Source organism: Phyllostomus discolor, chromosome 5, assembly GCF_004126475.2.
Source record: "Phyllostomus discolor isolate MPI-MPIP mPhyDis1 chromosome 5, mPhyDis1.pri.v3, whole genome shotgun sequence".
NCBI lineage: Eukaryota > Metazoa > Chordata > Mammalia > Chiroptera > Phyllostomidae > Phyllostomus > Phyllostomus discolor.
In genome coordinates, this window is record NC_040907.2 from 97,072,194 (window position 1) to 97,098,099 (window position 25,906).

Consider the following 25,906-nt stretch of genomic DNA (forward strand, 5'->3'; position numbering starts at 1 on the left):
TCACATATCCAGGAGAATACTGGACACCTTGACCATTCCAACCTCTAATGTTTTGATACTTCCTAGGAACTGGGCAGGCATTTTTTTATTTTGAAAAAGTTCAAATGAGTGTAACTGCCCTACCTCACCCTTTCCCATTGAGAATGGCTGTTTTTGACATCCTTCTTTTGAACAGATAACTCTGAGAAAGACTACAGGTTAATAATCTTTACTAATTATTTTCATAAAAGGCCAGTGTATGAGTCTTCAAAACCTTCCTGAGAACCAGTTCAGAGAGGAGAGAGGAGTCGAGTGACAGTTTGGTGATTTTAGCTGATCTTTTAGCATGATATTTTTTGGCATACAGTTTTTTTGTATATTATGTAAGTAACCACCACTTTTATAATTAGCATAATCCATAGGTTAATACACCTTGTTTGAATCCATAGGTTAATTAATACACCTTTTTTGAATAAAGTTTCTACATGAAAATTAGTTTTGTGGTGATTTATTTAATCCTAAAATATTCAACTAAAAGTTCTACCTTATTTTTTTCTCTTTGATATTTTCCTTGTAGGTATATTTTTAACATAAACTAGAGTATAAACAATAGAAGTAAATTGTCATACAGGTGTTTTCTAGTTACAAACTATTTTTCGGGCTTCTAAGGCACTGAAAAATGAAACCAAATAATTGCTTTCCAAACAGAAAAGTTTCACTGAATATAGTGTATCTTATCAGCTGTTATCTAGATTGGTTACAGAATTTCTGATAAGTCTGATTTAAAGAACTAGCCATGTCTTTTATGATTGTTTAGCATTTTATGCACTCCTGGAGAATAAGAGCTATTTGTTTCATATAGACCCCTGAGCATAACCTACACTGTGGGTACCTGAATCACAGGTAGAGGATGTGGGCTTTCTCTTTAGAGGCCTTTCTAGTACTCTGAGGAAAACAATCTATCTAAAGTCACACTTCTTCAAGCTTGCAAACAAGTGTAAGCTTTAGGTTAGCTTTTCTGTCATAAAAGTTTTGTGCAGATAAAATTCCTGTAGCATACAATATATCTACAAGATAAAAAGAGTATACAATTCAGTGATTTTTTTACTGTGTTCACAGAGTTGTGTAATCACCACCACAATGAATTTTAGAATGTTGCATCACCCCAGAAAGAAACCCCAGATCCATTAGCAATCACTTCCCATTTTCCTTCCATCCCCTCTCCACAGCATTAGACAAGCACAAGTCTGTTTTCCGTGTGCTGATTTGCATATTCTGAAAATTACGTATAAACAGAATCATATAAATACGGCTTTTTGAAACTGGTTTCTTTCACTTAACATAATGTTTGAAAGGTTCATCCATTTTGTAGCTTGTATAATTTCCTTTTATGACTGAATAATATTCCATGATATAAATATACCACACTTCATTTATTGATTCATTATTTGATGAGTATTTGGGCTGTTTCCATGTTTGGCTAATATGAAGAATGCCTCTGTGAACATTAATTTACAAGTTTTTGTGGACATATGTTTTCATTTCTCTTGGTTATATACCTAGGGGTAGAATTGCTAGGTCATATGGTTACTCTGTTTATCTTTTAATGAACTGCCAGACTTTCTTTCTCCTTCCCTCCTTCCCTCCCTCCCTTCTATCTTCCTTTCTTCTTTCCTTTTCCTTCCTTCCTTCTCTCTCTCCCTCTCTTTCTTTCATTTATTTTTGTTGTTGTTCAAGTACAGTTGTCCCCATTTTCCCCCCCCCCCCCCACCCCATGCATCCCTGCCTCCCACCCTTGAACCTACCCCCTTGGCTTTGTCCATGTGTCCTTTATAGGTGTTCCTAGATGACCCTTCCCCTATTTTCCCCCATTATCCCTCTCCCTGCTCCCCTCTGGTAGCAGACTATTTTCAAAGCAGCTATATCATTTTACTTTTCTACCAGTGATATATAAAGATTCCAGTTCCTATACATCGTTGTCAATATATGTTACTGTTGGTCTTTCAAATTAAGCCAACATTTTGTGTGAGAAGTGCTATCTTACTCTTTTCATTTTATTGATGATTTTCTTTTGAGGACATAATTTTTAAATTTTGATGAAGTCCAGTTTATCTATTTTTTCTTTCATTACTTGTACTTCAATGTCATTTGTAAGAAGGCTTGCCTAATCCAATATCTAAATATTTACTTGTTTTCTTTTAAGCATTTTACAGTTTTATTACTTACAGTTGGGTCCATTTTGAGTTAATTTTGTGTTAAGGAAGGGATCTATTGGGTTGACCAAAAAGTTCATTTAGTTTTTTCTACATGATGGCTTTAGTAGTGCTTAGTTGTCTTTAACTTCATTTGAAACAATTTTGTTAGATTGTATGGTGACTGCTGTCACATCACTGCATTTAAAAAAAATTTATCAAAATCAGTGAATTTTTTGTGTAGCCATTTTAGTATTGAAGATGGAAGAAAATATGCAACATTTTTGGCATATTTTGCTTTATTATTTCAAGAATGGTAAAAGTGCAACTGAAACACAAAAAGAACTCTTTGTGCAGTGTATGGAGAAGGTGCTATGACTGATTGAACATGTCAAAAGTTGTTTGTGAAGTTTCTTGGTACTCTTAACACTTTGGCCAAATAGTTCTTTGCTGTAGGCTATCTTATGCATTGGAAGATGTTTAGCAGCACCCTCCTCCCTACCCACTAGAAGTCAATAGCTGGAGATAGCCAACATTCTCAGAATATCTGAATCAGAAAAGTTATTGGTGAAAATGAAAAAAATGTTCTTTCATTTTACAGGGAAAAAACTAAGTGGACTCTTTAGCTGGCCCAGTAATTTCATTCTTTTGCATGAGGATATCCAGTTGTCCCAGCATCATTTGTTAAGAGACTATTCTTTGCCCATCGAATAGTCTCAGCACCCATGTCAAAAATCAATTGATCATAAGCATAAGGATACCCAATCCTATTCTATTGACCTCTATGTCTGTCCATATACCAGTGTCACTTTGCCTTGGTTATTGTAGCTTTATAGTAAGTTTTGACATCAGGAAGTATGAATATCTCCAGTTGTGTTACTCTTTTTCAAGATCGTTTTGTCTATTTGGAATCAGCTTGTCAATTTTTTTAAGGTATATGTGATTTTAATGGTGTTGTAGTGAATCTATAGCTTAACTTTTGAAGTTAAAGGCAATGTGCCCACAAGTGCATAGGTGTAAGGAAGTAAGCCAACCCACTTCCTTAAATCGGTGGAGGAGGGGAATAATTCAGGGACAGTGTTTCAGACTTTCCTTCCTCTCACAAGCAAACTAAAAGAAAAATTACTGGTTAGATAGTAAATACAGATTGCTGGGAAATCCTTGTGTAGTTTGTCCTTTTATAGCAAGATATCTAGCTGCCTGCCTTCACACAGTCATACTTGACTGTAAATTAATTTTCAGTCAAAGGAAATTTTGTCACAGCTGATTTCTTTGGACTGTTTTCAGAAGTTTGTTCATAACTAATAATCACATGGGGGTGGAGGTAACCATGTGCCTGTAGTGTTCTGTCAACACTGTGCCTGCCATGAACAGGCTGGAGGCCATCTCCTTCACCACCTATTTCTATTCAGTAACCATCACAAATCCTAATTGTCATTTTGTCCTTTTCTCATCTTTAGGCAAGGCTTGAAATCTGTGCTTTGAGGGATACTGTGGCTGTTCACCTGACTCCTGAAAGCAAGTGAGATGCTAAATATTCTCGTTTTGAGTGCTTCATTAATAATAATGTTGGTCTGACTTGTGTATAAAATCTTTTGTAAAGATAACTGAGCAGAGTGAATGCTCATGATTTTGTGGTGTGTAAATGTTTACACATGATTGACCAAATTTTTAGTTAAAAAACGTACATCTATATTAAGTCATGGGCTCCTAAGACTGGTTCTTCATAGCATAATATGAAGAAGAAAAGATAATGTAATTTTATGTTTTTCATTCTATAAGATAAATCTTAGTCCCATAATCAATGTAGCAGAACATTGCATTCTTTTTTTTTAAAAAAGGAGAAAATAAATATATTCATAGCAGACTTTGAAGGACTGTTTTAAGTGTTGTAATTATCAGAGGAAGCATTGTGGTTTCTCTGAAAAAAATTTGTAGTGGAAATTTGATGATTTTTAGCTGTTTTGAATGAAAGTCAGGATTTCCTATCATTGAAATATCAGTACATGAACTGAAACAGTACTACTAACTACTTGCTTTTACAAACCTGTTTACTCCATTGGCAACATTACCTAGGAAATGTTGGTTTATACTGATAATAATGTGTGTGAGAAGCCAAGTAGTATACAAATAAATTGTTTAAGGATATTTTGTGCAATACGTTTATTAATTTCCAGCTTTTGATAACATGGTTAATGCCATCTTCTTACTGCTATCATTTCAACTGAAAGACCTCTTCTATTTTTTTCCTAACAAAGTTAGCTTCTTTTTTAAAATTGTTTAATTTTATTTTAATTGTTGTTCAAGTCTAGTTTTCTGCCTTTGACTCCCACCCCAGCCCAAAGTTAGCTTCTTGTTCCTATTCATCAGGCTGACCATTTCCAGGTGGCTCCCATATTGGTTACTGAAGCACGCTTTTTTCCAATGGTTGCTTGTCTGCACAGAGTGCTAAATAGCAGATGATAGAAAGCATTCCTTCCATATTTGATTTGTATGCATGCCTTGTGTATTTATTCTCACTAACTTTACCTTTCATGGCCTAAGTTCTTCATTTATAAAACGAAGATAATAATACTTTGTAGGCAAAGTTTTGAGGAAATTAAATGAGAATATGTCAAGTCACCTTCTAAACTCTTGGTGCACTGCAAATAAGTGGTATCCTCCTCCTCCTCATTATTATTGTCATAATGTAAAAATAAAGACTAACAGCGTCACATTTGTTTTGATTCATTGAGAAGAGGTTTACAAGAAACAGCATGATTGTGGAGATAAGGCACAGACTTTCCTTGACATCAGGAAAGAGGAGAGCCAATTTCCTATTGGGAAGGGAGTGAAACATGCCCACAAGTTATGAGATAACCCCACACCTACACCTTGCCCCAGTCAGGAACAACTGAAGCGACCCGGTGCCTGGGGTAGCTTCATAACTGTATTGGGACTTTGCAGTCTTACTATATGTTGCTAGTATACCTGCCCCTAGCCCGAGAAATCCTGGTCAAAACTTATTTCATGGTATACTGATGAGAATGTTTTTACAATACAAAATCAAAGACCACTTTGAAGTCATGAATAATTATATTAATTTCTTCACCTTAGTCAGTTGTTTCTTAGTGAATGGTACAAATTATTACCAAATATTCTCCCCTAAATGCTTTTCATTTGATTCAGTAACTTTTCTGATACTCTCTACATTAACAAGTTAAACATATCAAACTGCTGGTTTTAAAATGCACTTTCCTTTTTCATGAAATGAAATAGTGTTGAATTTTAAAATATGGATACATCCCTCCATTATTCTACAAATTTTAAACATAATAATATCTAAATTCTGTAAAAACTTCAGTTATTATAATAAGACAAAGGCTGTAAATCAGGCCGTGGACACTGCAGTACTCTGTGTCCCCATTTGTGTGACCTTTCACAAGATTGTATTTCTACTTAGTTTCCTTTCTTTCTTACTATTTGCTTTATCTAGAGTTCGCTCTTGTTTTGAAAATAGAATTTTAAAAAATTAAACATCCATCTATCTACTAAGCTTTCATCTATCGCGAGTAGCATTCTTTTATAAAATTTAGTTCCTACTTCCGTTTTTCAAGTTATATTTCATTTTTTAGATGAGTTTTTAGACCCTGCTCCTACCAAGGCTTTGGTAACTATACCCTCACTTTTACTTTTTCTATTGTTTTGCACTTTTACTTTTTCTCATATTTCTACATGCTTCATTGGTTTATACTAGTTTCTTTATATTTAAGATATGCTTAAAAATTTTAATAATGCTCTTAATTCCATTTAGAAGCATAAAATATTTCAACTTAAATGTTGCTACTTGTGTTCCAGGTCTAGTTTTAAACAGGCTTTGGAAGCCCTGCCTCAGCTTTCCAGTGGAGCAGATAAAAAGTAAGTTCTGTATGCTATTCTCAGGAACCAGTTAGATGTGTTGAATAAGATTTTATTACCCAAAAGTACTCTTTTTATAAGTAATAATTTGAATTTAATGAAGAGAAGTATTTAATAGCCCTTAATAGTATGTATCATAATACACACTATTCTTTACTTGTCTTCCAAGTGACAGAATAAGGTAAAACCTTTCTTCTGTGTTTATGACAATTTAGACATTAGTTCTTTTCTTGTCTTAAACAACTAGTATAGAGAATGTCACAAGAGTGACCAGTATAAAGAATGTCACAAGAAAGTTTGACTTACTCAGTAAACTATATCATTGTCTTAAATTTTTAAGATAATACTTAGAGAAATGTGAAAGAGAGGACAACATAGTAAAATGCAGGGCTCAGTGATTGTTTTTCCCTTGAGTAGCTCAGCAATGTACATTTTGTGCTCTATGTAATATAAAGTATGAAGAAAGAATAGATTTGTAAATATGATATAATAAAGTTACATATGTTTCACTAATACTGTATTGATTGTCTCAGTCTGAGTTTAAACTTTGCTACTGATGTAACAAGAAATTCTGACCTGAGACAAAATCTAGGCCAGGTAAATTTAATAAATACCCAGCCTACCCTTAGCCAAGTCAGGGAAAACATTATAGATCTTTGCTCCTTCACCAAGGTAACTGAAGTCCACCCACTTTTGCATTTGGCTTATCAGCCCATAAACAAGTATTGGGTTGGCCAAAAAGTCCACTTAGTTTTTTTCTGTAAAATAAAAGAAACATTTTTCATCTTCACCAATAACTTTTTGATTTGCATTATTTTGAGTATGTCAGCTATCTCTTGCTATTGGCTTCCAGTGCGTAGAGGCCAGGGGTGCTGCTAAACATCTTCCAATGCATAAGACAGTCCCACAGCAAAGAAGTTTCTGGCCAAAATGTCACAAGTACCAAGAAACTTCACAAACCACTTTTTACATATTTGATCAGTCACAGTACCTTCTCCTTATAATGTACAAATATTTTTTGTGTTTCAGTTGCATTTTAACTTTCTTGAAATAATAAAGCATACTATACTGCATATTTTCTTCCATCTACAATGTTAAAATGGCTGTACAAAAATTCACTGATTTTGATTATTTTAAATACACAATGATGTGACAACTGTCACCATACAATCTAACAAAATTGTTTCAAATGAAGTTAAAGACAACCAAGCATACTAGAGCCATCATATGGAAAAAACTAAACAAGCTTTTTGTCCAACCCAGTATTTATGGTGTTGTTAAACTGCATGAAAAATTCAGTGTGGGCTCTGTGATCTAGCACAGATGAATGTTATGAAAACTCCAGGGGGGCAGGGAAAACACATGGAACTGGGTTAATGTCATATGGAGACTTGGACTGGGCTAGGGAGAATGGGTGGCAGACCATTTCTTTTGCTTATATGTCCCTATGTATGTCCCTAAATGGGCAAATGGATGGCTGTACAAACATCACACCTGCAGCCCTGTTGGCTATTTTCCTAGTTCTCACACTAACTTTCAAGTTCTATCTGAATTACTTTTAAACCCTATTCATTTCTTTAAAATAAATATGAAAAAGATTAAAACTATTATTTTAACATAAAGAACATGGCTCAAAAGGCTAGTTAGTGCTTTTGGGGGGCATCAAGAACAACAGCCAACCTGCTATAGTCCTGCATGGGGTCTAGAGTTTAGGTCTGCTATTGGGACAGTGTCCTAATATTGAGCATTGTTAAACCATGAAATAATGTCATGATCCCAATGCCAGTAGGCTCCCTTCATGTTTTTTTCTGAACCAGTTGAAGCTAAGATCCTTTTTGGCCCTAAAATTACATAGACATATCAGACTAGTTAAGGAAACAGAGTTATCAAGTACGTAGTAGAATGATTTACCTGGTGGAATTAGAAGTAGCCCTGATTCTTCTGGTATTTAATTCACCACTTTAGTTTACCACTTGTCAATATTTGCTTAAAAAATAAAATAAGAGAAACAGAGATTAGACAAATTGTTTCCCAGGGGTGGGGAGTAAAGGGAAAAGTGCTGTAAGGGGCAGCATCAGAGAATATGGAGGATGATGGACCTATTCTTTAGCCTGATTATGGAAGTTGTTAGGCTGCTGAGATATATTTATCAACATTCATAGAACCATATGCCAAAAAGAGTACATTATAGTATATGTAAACTTTGAAAAGTGAATTAAAACATACAGGTACAATCTGTTTTAGGGAGGAATGTAATCTTGAAGAAGGGAAAAGGAGGGAAATTTTTTATATATAAACATAAATATGTTTCTGTAACACAGTTGGCTCCCCGGCATGTTTTCCAAGCTTCATTATGTCAGGTTGCAAACCATCTCTGATCCCCACAGGTTACTGGAAGAGCTGCTGAACAAGTTCAAGAGTAGCATGCACTTACAGCTCACCTGCTTCCAAGCCACTTCTTCAACCATGACGAAGACATAAGTACTTCTAAATTAGGGCAACCCAAAAATAACAAGTAATAAAATTAGAACTTTCTTAAGTGTTCTAAAGGTATTTGTAAATAAAGCATTAGGTTTGCAATTTCTTTTTTTCTCCAGAAGTAGTAGTGTAGAAAGATGTTGGTATATGTTTTATTTCAATAAAAGTACCCTTATTTGAAATGCCCAAGCAGCAGTATTTCAGTATTTGTTTTGTCATTTTTATTATATTAGGGTCCTGTATGATTTTAAATTTATATATATATATATATATATATATATCTTTCACCCCAATATATATAATATATAATATATAATATATATTTATATATAATATATATATACAAGTATATTATATATATACAATTATATATATACGCACACATAATTATATATATTTTTTTTTTCCTTAGCTAAATATTTCATGATGAGTGCCATAGGAAGAGTTACTTTTCAGGGAATGTTTTTGAGATGGCATATGATGTATACTAAAGCATTTTTTTCAGCATCTTATTTACTAAAAGTTTAACATCAGTAGCTTTCAAGACATAGGAACAGAATGATAGAAGAGATTTGAGAAGTTATATCTAGATGTCTTTGGAGCTTAACTCTCCTAAGCAGTTCAGCTGTCCTTAAAAACAGTATTTCATACACATAGCTCTAATTCTCATATGCAAGTAGATTTTAGAAAATTTGCAATCTTCATAAGAAAAATGTTACATTTTAGGTAGATTATTTGTGGTCCAGATGTCCATAAGTTACCTTTACATTTTGCTCCCTACTTTTTATTGTTCACAGTGCTAAGCATCTTTTCAATGTAGAGTTGAGTTGAGTTTTAGTGTAGTTTTGGTCTCATTCACTCTTAATTTGATGTGTCACTTCAGGTCAGTGTGTTGCCTGTCCCCGAAGATCCCCCTCTGTTACATGTGGTGGAACTTGGATATCCCATGGGTGTTTGGAACAACTGCAGTCTTCATTCACTGTCTCCTAAGAATAACCCAGACTGTGGGGACAGCGCTCTTTGCTCCTTCCCCTCTGGCAGTTTCCCTTCTCACCACTTCTTACCCTTTGAAGTGTCTTGCTCAGTAGCTAAGAGAAGGCTGCTCTGGCTGAGTCTGTGTTTTCTGAAGATGCGAAGATGCCCCTCAGCCACTAAGAAAATTGAGAAATTCTCTATTTGTAGTCTGGGTGTCAGGGTTTTAAATTTTTTCTATGGGTTTCACAGAATGTCCTTTCTTTAATGCTGAAATTACTATCTATTAATATAACTAATTTCAGAGTACAGTATAGCTATATACAGTACCCATTATTTGAAATAAGTCATTGTTGTCTGTTCATTTGATATATGGTGGGAAATCATAGTAACTGGAAGTTACTCCTTTATAAATGTGCTTGACAAAGCTTATTAAGAAATATACAAAATATTATCTCTTAAGCATGTTAACCATTGTAGCTAACATGACTATGAATTAAATTTTACAACTGCAATTCTGAATATCTGTTATTTTAAATATCTAGTATAGAGCATTCAGCCAATAAACACTGTGTCTTCGATAGATGTAATTTAGTTAACATTTTCCCCTAAGTCTTTATGTCTACATGTTTATTATCTATATAACTTCTTGTAGCTCTATTTAACACTCACAATAAATACTTAAATTTCAATTTACCTTATGTTTGTCTATTCCTTGTCAGAAAGCACTTACCAGGTGTTCTCCTAGTTCTTTACTAGTGGGGGCTTACTGTATGCAAGGCACTGCACTAAATCAGTACTCCCAACAGCCTTATGCAGACATTATGAACTAGGAGGTATTATGTTCATTTCACAGACAAGGTAGTTGAGACTTAGAAGTTAGTTACTTCTCAGAGACCACAAGGCTGGAAAGGGCAGGGTCTGTGTCAGACTCAGAGCTCACTGTCTTCATCTCTTCTTAACCAGAGCCGGGTCTTCCTCCCAGATGAATATGCTTTCTGCTATCCCTCCTCTAGAGGCAAAGGTCAGGGAAGCACATGAACATGAGAGGATAATAAAATGTAAGCAAAATAGAAACAGGTAAAGGGCTTTTATGGCTCAGAGAATGGAGGGCAGGCACATAAAAAAAACCCATACCCAAATGAGGTGGTTCAAGGACTACTATTCCAACAAGTCAAGGGGGACTTCTTGGAAGAAAGGGGAATTTTAAGAGCTGCTTGAGCTACAGAAGAATTTAATGGTTAAGAGAAAATGGTGAAATATAATGTAAGAAAAGATCTGAGAGACTTGGAGCAAATTTACAGAGAAGTAGCTGAGAAAAAAATTTAAGTTACTCAAAGGTGCTTGCTTTCACACCCAGGTAGCATTAGGGTTTAGCACATCACACCCCTGTTGTCAGCCTAGCTTCATGTCAGTTAGCAAAGTTGGCCTCGCTTTCAGTGCTGAAAAGTATTGGAAGTAATTTGGTCTTACTGAGACTTTCTATATCAATGTACCACGAAAGTGGCGTGTTCTAGAAATGATTCCAACATTACAAACCAAGCATCATAGCAGTAGGCACAGCTCTTGAGTCACACTCCTGTGTCTGCCATCCTTGCATGCAGTTTTTTTAAAGCAATGAATAGGAAGAATTCCATTTTAATTCCAATTTGGTGAAAGATGGTCATGTATGTTTCTGTTTTGATTGTGTGCTGTGGGATGTTTTATTATTAGTTGCTTTAGGATATTATCATGTATTTTCTGAAAGTTATAAATTAGTAATTTTTAAATAAAGATTAGGTTTCTAACAAGTATGGTTAATTATATTTAATATATTCTTAAATGATTATGCTTTACTATAGATTGAAACTTGCATATATTTATGTCATTAAACTTTTGCTAGCAGTATTACCATACAGGTTTTCACATGGATTTATAAACTGTCCTGAAAATCTAAAAGATAAACTGAATACTTGACGCACATACTTCAATTAGAACAACAGTTTTAATGATTTTAGCTTTGCTTTAAGCTAAAGGTGGGTTGTATATTTTTATATAGTAGAGTCATCATGCTTTTTGTGTACTGATTTCATCTCATTTTCTAAATTCAGTTTTATTATATAAATCACTGGAAAGCCTTTTGTACCTGGCTAGGTAAATATTTTACAAATAGGATCTGGGTCCTTTAGGCTACCTGCTGTAGTTTGGCTAATGAAAACCAATAGGATGTCTTAATATCTTTCTCCTGTCTAGACCCATAAACTCTAAAACAAGGTTAGCACTGGAGCTGGTCACTCCATCTTCCTCAGCTTTGGCACCATGTCTGGCACCCCATGATTGTGTTGTTCAGATCATTGCTGATACTGTTATGGTGATTGTTATTTCGATCACATTTTTCTTGAATATTCCTGTCCCATCTGCCTGCAACCCTTTAGTGAGGCAGAAATCTTTGAGAACCAAAGAAGTTAATTGCCAAGGAAGGTTCACAGAAGGACTCATCTCTGAGGGAGGAGGAGAACCAGGGAAGAATGGGATCATGGGGTCACAAAAATCAAGGGAAGAGCAAGAATCACAGTCAGAATAAAGAATAAGTTGTCAAGAGTCAAATATTGTGGATATGTCCAAATAGTGAGTATGGAGAAATGTAGCTAGACTTGGCATTTAGAAAATTGTAAATGACCAGAGAGTGGTAAGGAGGGAATTAGAGAAACTTAAAACTGTGGACTGATTCTCTTAATTCACTGCAGGGGCTGTCAAGAGAGCTGTATTTCCCTTGAAGATCACAAAGTTTCAGCACAATAGTGAAACAAGCTCCTGAGGGTCAGTCCTCAATGCTCTTCTTCAGCTTCCTTCTCTTTTTAAATTATCCCACTGCATGTCTGGTCAATTGCTGCTGCCCCTGCTTCTTTGTATTATAATGACTTATAAATAATCATACCCACCCCTTTCTTTTCTCTAAAGTCTTTCCTTTAAATGCCTGTGAAATTTCTCTAGTTAAATGACAGGGCCTCCTGAAACCAGGCATCACCTGGGTATGTTCCCTATGTAAGATGACCATGGAGTTGTTTTTTGTTCCACCATGTTCCCTGTGCCCTGCTCTCAGCTGACTCCAAAAGCCCTTCCAGGAAGTACTATGTACTGCAACCAGTAGCCATTGCACTGCTTTAGTCCTAGCCCAGCAGCTGGCACTGAGTAAGCCCTTAAGAAATATTTTTGATTGTTATTAAGTAGCAGATGTGTCAGATTACCTTTTTATATTTTTAAATAGATATGGAGCTGGCTGTGAAATGAACAGTATCTATATCTCCTTACCCCTTTACCTGCTTCCTAAAGCCATCTACTCCCAACTCTTTTTAGCTCACCTGCTTCTTTTGATATTGACCTCAATATCTCTGTCTTACAGGTGTATATTACTAATTTTTAATTCTTCAACTTAAGTCACTAAGGTCTTCCTACAGCAGATGAGAACTTAGTTGTTTCATTGCCTGTGCCACACACTTCCCTTAACCTTTCTTCCCAGTATGTTCATTTTGGTTTGATTATAATTCAGTGATCAAGTTATTATGGCTATGTAAATGCCATTCAGTGCTAAGCCAGTAATACACCAAGATCCTTTTCCTATTGTACTTTTTGTATTTTCTGTGCATTCTATGTAGTTTTCACTCACCTCTTCAACCAAGTTATGCAAATGTCCTTGCACTATGTTCAAACACATAGGTATTTCATCAAGTTTATTTTTAACAATCTCGCCCACAGCTGTTCATCTTTCTCTAGGCTGGATTGAGCATGCTCTAGGTCAGTCTCATGCCTGTCATCTTGGGATCTCCCATCAATATTATCATCCTGGAATTTTCTTCTGCCTGCGTCTCTTCTATGTTGGACCAACTACTTTCTTTGTCCTGTGCTGTCCTCTTTCTCAGCCTCTGGTAACTTTGTGAGAAGAGAGTATATGGGAAGGAAAACTTTTGAAACATTGAATATATGGTGAAAATCTTTATGATTGCTTAGCTGGACATTGAATTCTAGTTTGGAAATTATTTTTCCTCAGCATTCTCATGCCTTTGCACTATTGTCCTCCAATGTCTGTCTGTCTGTCTCTGCTTATAGAACATCCTTTTCCCAGTTTTCTGAAAGTTCATAATGTTCTGGGTGTGATGCCCTTATATTCCTAGTGGTGGGTCTAATGTGTTTTGATTCTGGGAGTTTTTCTTGAATTATTTCTTCAAATCCCTCTGCTCCTGTTTTTTTCCTTTACCTTTAGTAGTTGGCTCTCCTATCCTGGTCCTTTATAAAAATTTTATCATACTTTTCCTCATATTTTATCTGTTTTGTCTTTATTCTGCTTTCTGAGAAACCTCCTTACAATTGTACAACCTTTCTATTGGGTTTTTCTTTTTTTTTAATTTATAGGAGTTTTTTGTTCTGAATATTCTTTTTTATACAGTCCTACTTATTATTTCTCTGGGAATAAGAATATTGTTTCAGAAGTTTTCTTTTTTCTTCTTTCTCCAATTTTCTTTATCCTTTTGTCTTGATATTAGAATAAATATCATAAGCTTTCTTCAAATTTCTAGCAAGCTTTGGATATCTATTCACATTTAGCTCTAAAAAGCTGAAGCTCCATGCAGTGGGTGGGTCTTATCAACTGAGCTTCAATTAGAATAGTATATATAAGCTTTTTCATTGGGGAATCTCTAACATTGTATTTAGGTCATTTTTCTGGGGGTGGTAAGATTTCCCAGAGAGGGTTCTTTCAATCTCATGCCTTCTGGAAGGAAGAATAGGAAGAAAGCTTGGAACATCATTTTTGTCAGAGCAGTATACTTGCTCTCAATTGGATTTAGTATCCCATTTATCCTCTTCAGAAGATAAAGCTCTAGTCTTCTGTTGGAGTGGGAAGATGGAGGACATTACCCAACTGTGTGAAAAGGAAGAGACCTGGGAATATCTGACTCACTTTTTTTTTATCTTCAGCCAGGGATATACTTACTGATTTTAGAGAGCGGGGAAGGGAGGAAGTGAGAGAGGGAGAGATACATCGACCAGTTGCCTCTCTCATGCATTCTGACCAGGGACTGAACCTGCAGCCTAGATATGTGCCCTGACTGTGATTCAAATCCATGACCTTTTGGTTCACAGGGCAACACACTCCAACCAACTGAGACACACCAGCCAAGGCTGGCTGTTTCTTAAACAGTCTTTAAACTGATCATTTGATTTTAATCCCAACTTCTGTCCTCATTCCAGAAGTTTCTTTACCACAAATTCGTTGGTCTTTTGGGAATTTTACAGTATAAACTAGATTTCAGCTTTGTTTTACATACTGCCAGCTTAGGCTGTAATGTTTTTAGATCTGCTAAATCAGTTTTCACTCACCCATACATTTGGCAGTTTTTGAACTCTTCTAGCTATTATTTTCTTTCGTATTTATCTTTTTCTTTGTGGACTTACACCTTTTATATATATAATTTTCTTATTAGCTATATATAGTTATATATAATGTGCAGTTTACTTAGTGTACATATATAGATGTATACAGAATATATAATAGGTATATATGCTATGTATATATACACACACAAAACTGCACTGTCATTTTTGTAGTTTTGGTTAGAGCTAAAGTTAGTTTGTGGTTTCAGTCTGCTCTCTATAAATGAAAGTTCAGATTAATTTTTTGTTTTATTTGATTATAATATATAAAACTTTATATGTATATGGTTTACATTTGTTATTGATAAGATGTGATTCTTTACTGAAACCTTTAAAAATTAAAGGGAGTATTAGTGGAGAGAAGCTGTGGGCCTTTTATTCTGATAACCCCACTCTCCACCCCTAGATGCTAATAAAGGTATAAAATCAGGACTGACATGCAGAAAATATCTTAATTCCATAATTAGAAACAACTCATACATCAATGACATTTTCTTACCAAAAAAAAGTGAAACTTGAATGTCTACATCTGTGGTGGGGCTCCTCCCACGGAGCCCTACCACCGCCCCCGTCTACCAGGGATGAGAATAAATCTACAAAGACATGATCTGCTTGGGGAAGAAAGGTGGCTGATCTCTCAAAGGAGAAGGGCCAACAGCCTTTTCCTCAATGGGCTTTTATTAGGTTTAATTTGCATAGGAATACAGGTAAAGCTCATCAATCATTTTCAGACAGTAATGATTAAACAATAGATAACATACAAAGAACTATGAGGGCTTATTCTGAGTCAGGGTCAGTTAGCTAAAGGGCTATAAAACTTTGGAAAACAAACTCATTTCCTGCTTGGACCCGTATCAGAAAATTGAGAGCATTCTTAGTAAAGCAGGTTTCACAGGATTTTATGTACTCTTTCTTAGGCCTGATCACCCTGGGGAACCTGCCATTTACAGTACAGGGCTGCACCGCCCTCCGTCATTGTTTCAAGCTTAAGCCAGGCAGGGGAAGTAAGGCAGCCAAGAGATTAGGAGACTTCTTTCACACAGAATGAGGACTCAGTCTGTGACAAAGCTGAGGGGTGAGGATCCATCAACCCCATGTCTCCATAGCCCCCCAAGTCTTTCCCTGAGGGCCCCCTGGTGACCATGCCTGTCTTAAGTTGTCCCTCCTATGAGGAATCTTACCCATCATTGGCTAACTGGTAAGGCTCAGGGCCAAGCAGGGGGAAGTAAAAGGGGCAGAGGTAGCATTCCTGCCAGGGAGATTAGCTTTGTCTCCTAAGTGGCTTGTGGTCCCAAGGTCTCTCACTCAGCCTTAGCCTTGAGGGGTACAGTTTCTGAAACCATGCAGGGAAGTTCCCAACATAAATCTACTTAATATATAGAAAATGCAAGGGATAGAAGAATGTATCAGTGAATAATCAGTAAAATCTATATTGCAGAAAACTCTAAAAGCAAATAACCCCATTTTTCAACAAAGAAACTTCAGACAAAATTAGAGAAAGAGTGAGAGGTCAGAGGGTATCCTGTATAATAAAACATACTTCAGGTATTTATCAATTAATTGCATTATATAAATATAATTTGAATTGAACCAACAAATTATTTTTTAAAAAATAATTTAATTTTTTCCCTGGCTGGTGTGGCTCAGTGGATTGAGCACCAGCCTGTGAACCAAAAAGTTGTTGGTTCAATTCCTAGTCAGGGCACATGCCTTGGTTGTGGGGCCAGGTCCCCAGTAGAAGGCACTTGAAAGGCAACCAATAGATGTTTTTCTCACACATCATTGTTTCTCTCCCCCTCTTTCTCCTTCCTTATCCTTTCTCTAAAAAATATAATCTTTTTTAAAAATCAAACAATTGCAAAAAGTTAAGCAACATTTTATTATTTAAACACAATATTAAGAAATTGTATGTGGTTCTCGTTAGCATAGCTCAGTGGATTGAGCACGGGCTATGAACCAAATCATTGCAGGTTCAATTCCCAGTCAGGGCACATGCGTGGGTTGTGGGCCAGGTGCACAGTGGGGGCCACATGAGGGGCAACCACACACTGATGTTTCTCTCTCTCTCTTTCTCCCTCCCTTCCCAACTCTAAAAATAAATAAATAAAATATTTAAAAAATTATATGTGGTTATGATTTTTAAAGTCATCTTTTAACTCTTTGTAAATGACATGTCATATAAGATATCACTGTAAAGTTACAGTAACCATAACAGTGTGGCACCAAACAAAAGTGAGGTTTAGCTGCCTGCCTCCAAACACAGGCATATTCTGAAGAAAAGGTTGGTAGGGAATGAAAAATGTCTTTATTAAAATGTTGTACAATTTGGGAGAACAAGGGACTTCTGGCTCCATGTTCCTCTCTTTTGCAAAACAGAAAAAAAAATTTCCCCAAAACACTGAAACTCCAAACCATGCCTAGATACCCTGCTTCATCTTTATCTGACCTTTGGAGCACAAAGCTGCTACATGGACTCTTCTCAAGCTTTAGCCTCTCTGGAGTCTGTGCCATGGGGCCAGTGCTGCCATCAGCACATTGTGGCCTCTCATGCCAGGGGCCTGGGGCCTCTGCCAGCTGCTACAGCCATTCATACAGGGCCTCTGTCCATGGATCCCAGAAGAGGAGGATTTTCTCCCCTCCTCTTAAATCTCCTTCCTTGTACTCTAGAGGGGTTCAGTGCCCCAGCCAATCCAGTCCTTTTCCCAGGATAAACTGGCAGGTCAGCACCTCCCCTGTCACCATGTTTGGGAGTAGGAGAGCTTCTCCTTCTTGTCAGTCATCACCAGCCTTGCACTTAACTCTGCACAGTGACTTCCTCCTACTATGTCTCTGCTTGTAGGTGGGGAATCTGTTGTCACATACCACATCAGGGTGGCATGTGCACAAGGCACTAGAATGTAGCTCTGCCCCTGCCCCAGGGCAGTTCCCTCATTTGGCTCCTCCTCTGCCAGGCAGTTTGGCCAGGCAGGCTATCAGTTATCATATTGCCAAAAGAATAGACAAATAGATCAATGAGACAGACTACATAGCCCAGAAATAATCCCATACAAATAGAGTCAACTGATCTTTGACAAAGGAGCAATGGTAATAACAATAGAGAAAAGATAGTCTTTACAACAAATGGTGCTAGAACAACTGTGCATCCACTGCAAGTAGAATCTAGACAAAGACCTTACACCCTTCATAGAAAATTAATTCAGATCATAGACTTAAATATAAAATGCAGTTATAAAACTAATAAGACAAAATCAAGATGACCTTGGGTTTGATGATGACTTTTTAGATAAAACAATTATTTATAATTGCCACAATTTGGAAGTAACCAAGATGCCTTTCAATAGGTGAATGGGTAGTCTGTGGTTCTGTGGTACATCCAGACAATGGAATATTACTTAGTTCATTTAAGATTTCTTCATTTCTGTGAAAAGATTTAGAAGATTCATGAAAAGATATGGAAGAGGAGGAACCTTAAATGCATATTACTAAGTGAAAGATGACAATCTGAAAAGGCTACATACTGTACAATTCCAACTATGTGATATTCTGGAAAAGGCAAAAGTTTGGAAACACTAAAAGGATCATGAATTATTGGGGGGAGGGAGGGATGAATAGGTGGAACATAGAGAATTTTTGTCATTGAAACTGTTCTATATGATATAATGGTGGGTGCATGTCATTATACATTTATCCAAACCAACAGAATGTACACCACCGAGAGTGAGCCCTAATGTAATCCGTGGACTTTGGGTGATATGTCAATGAAGGTTCAATTGTAACAAAGGTACCACATGGTGGGGATGTTGACAGTGCAGGAGCCTATGCCTGTCTAAAGGAGAGAATGTAGCAGATGTCTGTACTTTCTGCTCAATTTTGCTGTGAACCAAACTGCTCTAAAATTTAATGTACTGACTGTGTGATTATCTTTTAACTCTTTACAAATGACATGATGTCTGAGATTTGCCTCAAGAATATTTGAGGAAGGTTTCAGTGGAGAGTGAGGGAAGAGAGTAGGATGTTGATGAAATAAGAGTGGCCATGAGCTGAGATTGGGTTATAGGAAAATTATGCTTTATTGTCATTATAATGTTCTCTCCACTTTTAATATATTGGAAGTTTCCCATAATAAAAAATTTAACTAGGAAAAACATAAAAAGGTAGCACCTCATTTATACTAAAGTATAATCAATTGAACAAGTACAGGTAACTAATACCAAATCCTTTCATGATTAAAAAGAGATGACTGGGGAGTGGTTAAGCTTTAGACACCTGCAAGAGACAAAGCATAGTAAGTATCAGTTGTATTTGTCTGCATGTACTGCTAAAATAAAAAAGATGTGGGATGAGACATTTTGGTTAAGCATGAGTGCTCACAGATCACTTCATGAGAAATCATTGCTGCAATGTTAACTAAGGGTAGATAATGGCTGTTGCTCTGACAACAGGTATGTATTCTAGCAGATTAAATAAACTGTTATTCCCTTCCTTGTGGATAAATTGTGAAAGTAAATCTCAGAAAAAAAAGATGATCTCTAGAAAAGATCATTTTACATTGAAAAGAAAGTTGCCCTGGCTGGTGTGTCTCTGTGGGTAGAGTGCTGGCCTATGAAACAAAAGGTCACCAGTTTGATTCCCAGTCAGGGCACATGCCTGGGTTGTGGGCCAAGTACCCAGTTGGCGGTGATCAAGAGGTGGGTGATCAAGAGGCAACTGATCAATGTTTCTCTCCCTCTCCTCTCCTTTCTCTTCTCTCTAAAAAATGAAATCTTTTTAAAAAGAAAAAGTTATTTCTCTTTAACTATGCACACTAGGATTATTAACATTTAAAACATTTATTAAAGTAATATAGAACAATATAGAGTAAACTTTAATATTTCAAAAGATACCGAGTCCTAATTCTCCTTGCTGGGTAAATTCCTATTAAATTGACACTTGCAAATGACAGCCATAAACTCTGGCCATAAGTCATAAAGCTATAACCTGAATGCACTAAGGAGTGAACAGAAGCAGACAGAATCCACACTTAGACTCTCAAAGGTACTTACAGTGATTTCCTATTTTTGTGTCTTTTAGCCAGGAACCAGGTACAATTGACACATTGAATAGGGTGGCAGGGGGACCAATGGAAAAACTGACATCTCCTGTCAGGACTCAGAATTTTGTACCCAGAAAATTACAGTTACTAGAGAGAGAGGAAGACCTTTAGGAAAGGAAGATCCATTGAAGAGACCCCCAAATTCTGTTGGTCTAAATCCCTGGCTGACACCCTGAAAAGCAAATGCATGAAGCAGACACAGAACAGTTGAGCTAAAGACAAAGATTTTAACAGATTAAACCTTAACATTTAAGAAACTGAGTTTGCTGTTCAAGTTCAGTGAAGGTAAATGAAAACAATAGGATCCAGATTATTCACTTTTCATTTATCAAGTCTAGAATAAAACCCAAAATTACCAGATATGTGAAGGAAAATGAAGCACATAGAGAACAGAAAATCAACTGAGACCAGCCTCAGCAGGTGAATGGGTATTACCTGTGAAGAACAGAGAAAAATGGGATCAGGTGAACATATAATTTCATAGCCCCTTGTTAGATGGAAGCAGATGGTGTCACTTGGGTAATTGGAGAACAATAGAGAATTAGGCCAACACTTTTTCAAAAAATATTGGTTTGCAGATTTCCCAAATCTAATGAAAGACATTTATAGATTCAAGACGCTCAGCAAAAAGGATAAACACCTGCTACCCTGAGGCAAACTGTTAAAGCCAAAGCTAAGGATTAAATCTATAATAGTAAGCAACAGTAGAAGAACAACGTACTACATATAGGGGAACATTTGAATTCACTTCTGACTTGACATCAGAAATTGTAGAGGCCAGAAAGCAGTGAAAGAACTGTGTCTGAAGTAATAAAAGGAAAAACCTGTCAACCCACAATTCTATAGCAAGTGAAAATATTCTTTCAGAATGCAAGCAAAATAAAGATATTGTCAAGTAAAACTAATACAGTTTGTTGCCTGCAGATGTGCACAATAAAAAAAAATGCTAAAGAGAGTTTTTTGAACTTAAAGGAAATGATACCTAATGGAACCACAGATCCTCGGAAACCAGTGAAACATCTCAGAGATGGTAAATAGATGGGTAAATATAAATATTTTTCCTGCTTTTATTTCCTAAAAAATTTATAATATATATGATATATATAATACGTGACCATTTAGACCAAAAATGATGTCATTGTGATGTGGGCTTGGTAGCATATATAGATGTAACAGAGGAGGGGTGGATGTGTACCTATATGGTTACAAGATTTCTACATTTATATAGACTAATATATTAACTGCAAATGGACTGTGAAAAGTTAAGGATATATATTGTAACTCCAGGAAAATCACTAAAACAGTAATGTAGAGAAGTATAGCTAAAAAGCCAGTAGGAAGATTATAATAATTTTAAAATATTAAAATGTTTAAAATACATGAAAGGAAGAAGAAAAATAGAAGGCAAATAATAGAATGATATACTTAGATATACCAATAGCAATAATTCACCAAACACTAATGATTAAACATTTCAGTAAAAGGCAGAGCTGGTCTGAATGGACCCATCTATATGGTATACGCATACACGAGAGTGGGTGTTATATTTAGAAAAACAGAAAAGGTGCACTTTATATTTAAGGCACAGGTTGAAGGAACTGGATGGAAAAAAAAATACACCATGCAACCAGTAGTTAGGAGTGGGTATATTAATATGTGATAAAGTATATTTTAAGACAAAAATGTCATTAGAGGTAAGGAAGGACTTCATAATTACAAAATAGTCATAACAATCATACATGTTTCTGGCCTAATAACAGGACATCACATGTAGAGTACTAAAATACATGAAGCAAAAGTTGACAGTTAATGGGAGAAATAGCTAATTTCATTGATCATATTTGGAGAGTTTCAAACTCAAAAATTGATAAAAACAACTAGACAAAATATCAGCAGATTCTGAATACTACTGACTACCTCAATCTGATTAATACTTATAAAACACTACACTCAACAATTGCACAATATATATTCTAAGCTGCATGGTCCCTTCACCAGGATAAATCATACACTGAGCTATAAAACCAAAAAATACTTAAAATCATACAGAGTTTGCCCTCTGACCACAGTGGAATTAAATTAGAAATCAATAATAGTAAAGTATCTAGAAAACCCTAAGTAACCCATGAGTAAGGAGGAAACCTCCAGGAAAATTAGATAGCTAAAACTGGATAAGAAGTGTGGAACCTGTGATAAAAGATACCAAGGAGGGCTTTGATGCCTAACTGGGCTCAAATATTCAAAACAAAACCCTCTCATGCAAGCAACGCTTCAGGGGGAAAGCCTGTATTGAATCACCTGCCTCCTGCACTGAACTGCAGCATGTGTTTCTGTCACCTGAGTCAATCATTATACAGGAGTTTCTGGAATCCTATTTCAACCAGTAGGGCTAAGACTTTTCATGTCCAATTAGAAGTACACAACTATAATACCCTCAGCATCTTCACCAACCAACTAGTATGGCTTCACTCTGACCAGTCAGGACAGTGCTTTAAGACCAAACAGGATTTTGAGAGCTCGAGTCAAGATGGTGGAATAGGTAAATCTTACACCTTCTCCCATGACTACATCAAAATTGCAACTAAATTATTGAACATTCAACCTGAAGAACTATCTAAAACTAGCTGATGTCCTATAACTAAAATTATAAAGAAGCACGTGGAGACTGGTAGGAGGGGCAAGGACAGGAACCAGCTGGCCTTACACCCATATGTGGCATTGAGAATCTGAAGGGATATCTCAGGTGCAGAGGACCCCACTGAGGAGCACAGAGGACCTAGGCCCACAATGGGCTCCCAAGCCCCGAGTACCAGTGCCAGGAAGAGGACATTCAAGACATATGGCTGTGAAAATCAACCAGGATTCTGTCTGAGTGACATAGAAGGCTACTGGAAACCCAAATGTCTTCCTTTTTAAAAAAATTTAATCTAGTAATGCCCTATTTACTAATATATTTATTTTTTATTGTATTTTCCCATTACCACTTATTTCCCTTATATCCTCTTCCACCTCTACCTACCCCACCTGCCCCTCCCTCAATCACCACACTGTTATCCATGTCTATGAGTTCTCTAATTTTTTTTGCTTGATCCCTCCACCCCTCAAACCCCCAACCCCCCAACTAGAGCTGTCAGGCTGCTCTCTCTGAGTCTGTCTCTATTTTCACCATTAGTTTAGTTAGTTCATTAGATTCCACATATGAGTGAAATCATATGGTATTTGTCTTTATATGACTGGCATATTTCACTTAAGATAATGTTCTCTAGGTCCACCCATGCTGTCAAAAATGGTAAAAATTTCTTTTCTTTTAGGGCTGAGTGGTATTCCGTAGGGTAAATATACCATAGCAGTTTTATCCATTCATCTGCTGAGGAACACTTGAGCTGCCTCCAAATCTTGACTATTGTAAGTAATGCTGCAGTGAACATAGGGGTGCATATATTCTTTTAAATTAGTGTTTTTGGTTTCTTTGGATCAAGCATCTTAAAGCGCCTACTCAAAGACTTGCTTGCTCACAGAGACTCACCCTGGGCTCCAGTGGAGGGACAGTGGCTCAAGATGCTCCAGAGACACAGGGAGAAACTGAGTTGTGTGGCTTCAGGGTAGGGACTGGAGAGACAGCCATAATTGCTGACCCATGCCCCACCAAGTGACCAAATCTGAATCTGCATTAGCCTGGGGAACTCTGCTTGCTCCACCCTAATGACTCCCTGAGACTCCACTGCAACCTAAATGTTGAATACCAGAGTCTCTTTTGGAGACAGGCAGCTGGCCTCAGCTCATGCTAAAGTCTTTTTTTTTTTTTTTTAATTCTGAGTCTGTATTAACCTGATGAACACAAACCATTCCATCCTGGTGACTCCCTGAGACCCCACATACCCAGCACATGTACAGCTTGAGGCTGTTTCAGTGACTGAACTTCATGGCCAGCTGGCAGGTGGCAGCAGACCTCAGGGTATCCTGGGCATTTTGCTGACTGGCCACAGCACTGTACTGGTGGAAGCCAGATTCAGTTTACAGCATGGCCTCTCCCACTTGCTTCCATGTCCAGCACTGTCAGCTGCAAACCATTTGATCCCTTTTTAGCTCCTACCCAGTACCCCTGAGTCAGTTATAGGCAGCAGTTGAACTTGGTCTACACCAGACCCTCCTAAGAAACCCACAAACTGACATACCTGGTGCCCAGCTTCAGACCACAATAGAATACCACCCAACTAGCCTCACAAGTGGCACACCCAAAGGGTGCAAACAGCAGGCACCAGAGTCTAATGGGGCAAATAGCGCTCCATGAGGTCAGTTGCTGCACAATGCTCATACATTGTGATCATGGCCAATCCCTACTGCCAGTCAGCCTGAGGGTCAGTGACACTAATGTGCTAACAGAAATCAAGTCTCAATTATAGGAGGTCACACTGTCCACATAAGGGACACAGCTGGAGAACCAGGCTCATGTGATCAGGTACACAGCATGACTGGGATACACAAGATACCTACTATGTAGACTACCCTCCCAAGACTGGGAGGCGTAACAGATCTACCTAGTACACAGAAGCAAATACAGAAAATCAGCCAAAATGAGGAAACAGAGAAACAGGTTCCAAATGAAAGAACAGGAGAAATCTCAAGAAAATTAAACAAATTGGAGGCAAGTAGTCTACCAGATAGTTCAAAACACTGGTTTTAAGGCTGCACAAGGAATATAGAACTTTAATGATGAGATAGTAAGCATTGAAAAGGACATAGAAACCATAAAAATCATCCAGAAATTAATACAGTAACTGAAATGAAGAATACACTAGAAGCAAGCAACAGCAGAGAAAGTGAAGTAAAGGTTTGAATCAGTGACTTGGAATTTAAGGTAGCAGAAAACAATCAGAGTAGCAAAATTAAAAGAAATGAAGATGAATGTTCCTGGAACCCCTTCTGTCTTTTCATAAATATGTGCATTTATGAATGATGAATAAAAAGTCATATCATTAAAAAAAAATAAAGATAGTTTAAGGGACCTCTGGGACAACATCAAGCATAACAACATTCACATCATAACAATACAAGAACAATAAGAGAAAGCAAAAAGGATTGAGAATGTATATAAAAATATAATTACTGGACTTCCAGCCAAGGTGGAGGTTTAGGTAGATGCACTTTGCCTCCTCACACAACCAAAAGAAGGACAACAAATTTAAAAACAAAAAATAACTAGAACTGCCAGGAAATCTAACTGTGTGGATGTCTGACAACCAAGGACTTGAAGAAACTATTCATTCAGACTGGCAGGAGGGGCAGAGATGGGCAGCTGGGGCAAAGAGGATTTGTATAAAGGTGGCTGGAAGACCTGGTGGGTAAGGTGGTGGCTGGTGGACCAGGCAATCCCACTGTTGCATGTGGATAAACCAGGAGGAAAACTGGGGAGCAAGACAGACTGCACAAACCAGGGTTCCAGTGTGGGGAAATAAAAGCCTCAATAACCCTGGCTGTAAAAACCTGTGGGGGTTGCAGCAAGTGGGAGAAACTCCCAGACACACAGGAGCATTTGTTGGAGGGATCCACAGTGTCCTAGAATATATACAAAACCACCCACCCAGGAATCAGCACCAGCAGGGCCCAATTTCCTTGTGGGAAGCAGGAGGAGTAAAAAAGCCAACTGAGAGTAGAGCAAGCAGCATTGTTTCCTCTCATATCCATCCCCCAGATACAGTGCCAAAACACAGTGACAGTGATGTGGGTTGCCCTGCCCTGGCAAATACCTAAGGCTACGCCCCTTACAATGTAACAAAAGCACTGAGACAAAGAAATATGGCCTGAATGAAAGAACAGATCAAAGCTCCAAAAATAGAACTAAGCAATGAAGAGGTTGCCAACCTATCAGATGCAGAGTTCAAAACAC

At 37.1% G+C, this 25,906-nt stretch overlaps 1 protein-coding gene across 8 annotated transcripts in view; it reads left to right on the forward strand.

Moving 5' to 3' along the window:
- EXOC2 (exocyst complex component 2) overlaps nucleotides 1-10,702 on the forward strand; it is a 262,089-nt gene extending 251,387 nt beyond the window's left edge. For 7 of the 8 annotated variants that reach the window (XM_028511621.2, XM_036026609.1, XM_028511622.2 and 4 more), the window contains 4 exons: nucleotides 3,632-3,693; nucleotides 6,009-6,068; nucleotides 8,456-8,583; nucleotides 9,430-10,702. In XM_028511621.2, the coding sequence (XP_028367422.1) occupies nucleotides 3,632-3,693; nucleotides 6,009-6,068; nucleotides 8,456-8,549 (216 nt within the window). In that variant the 3' untranslated portion in view covers nucleotides 8,550-8,583; nucleotides 9,430-10,702. The remainder of the gene's footprint in view (nucleotides 1-3,631; nucleotides 3,694-6,008; nucleotides 6,069-8,455; nucleotides 8,584-9,429) is intronic. The other variant, XM_036026607.1, reaches the window with a different exon arrangement.
- The last annotated feature ends 15,204 nt before the right edge of the window (nucleotides 10,703-25,906 follow it).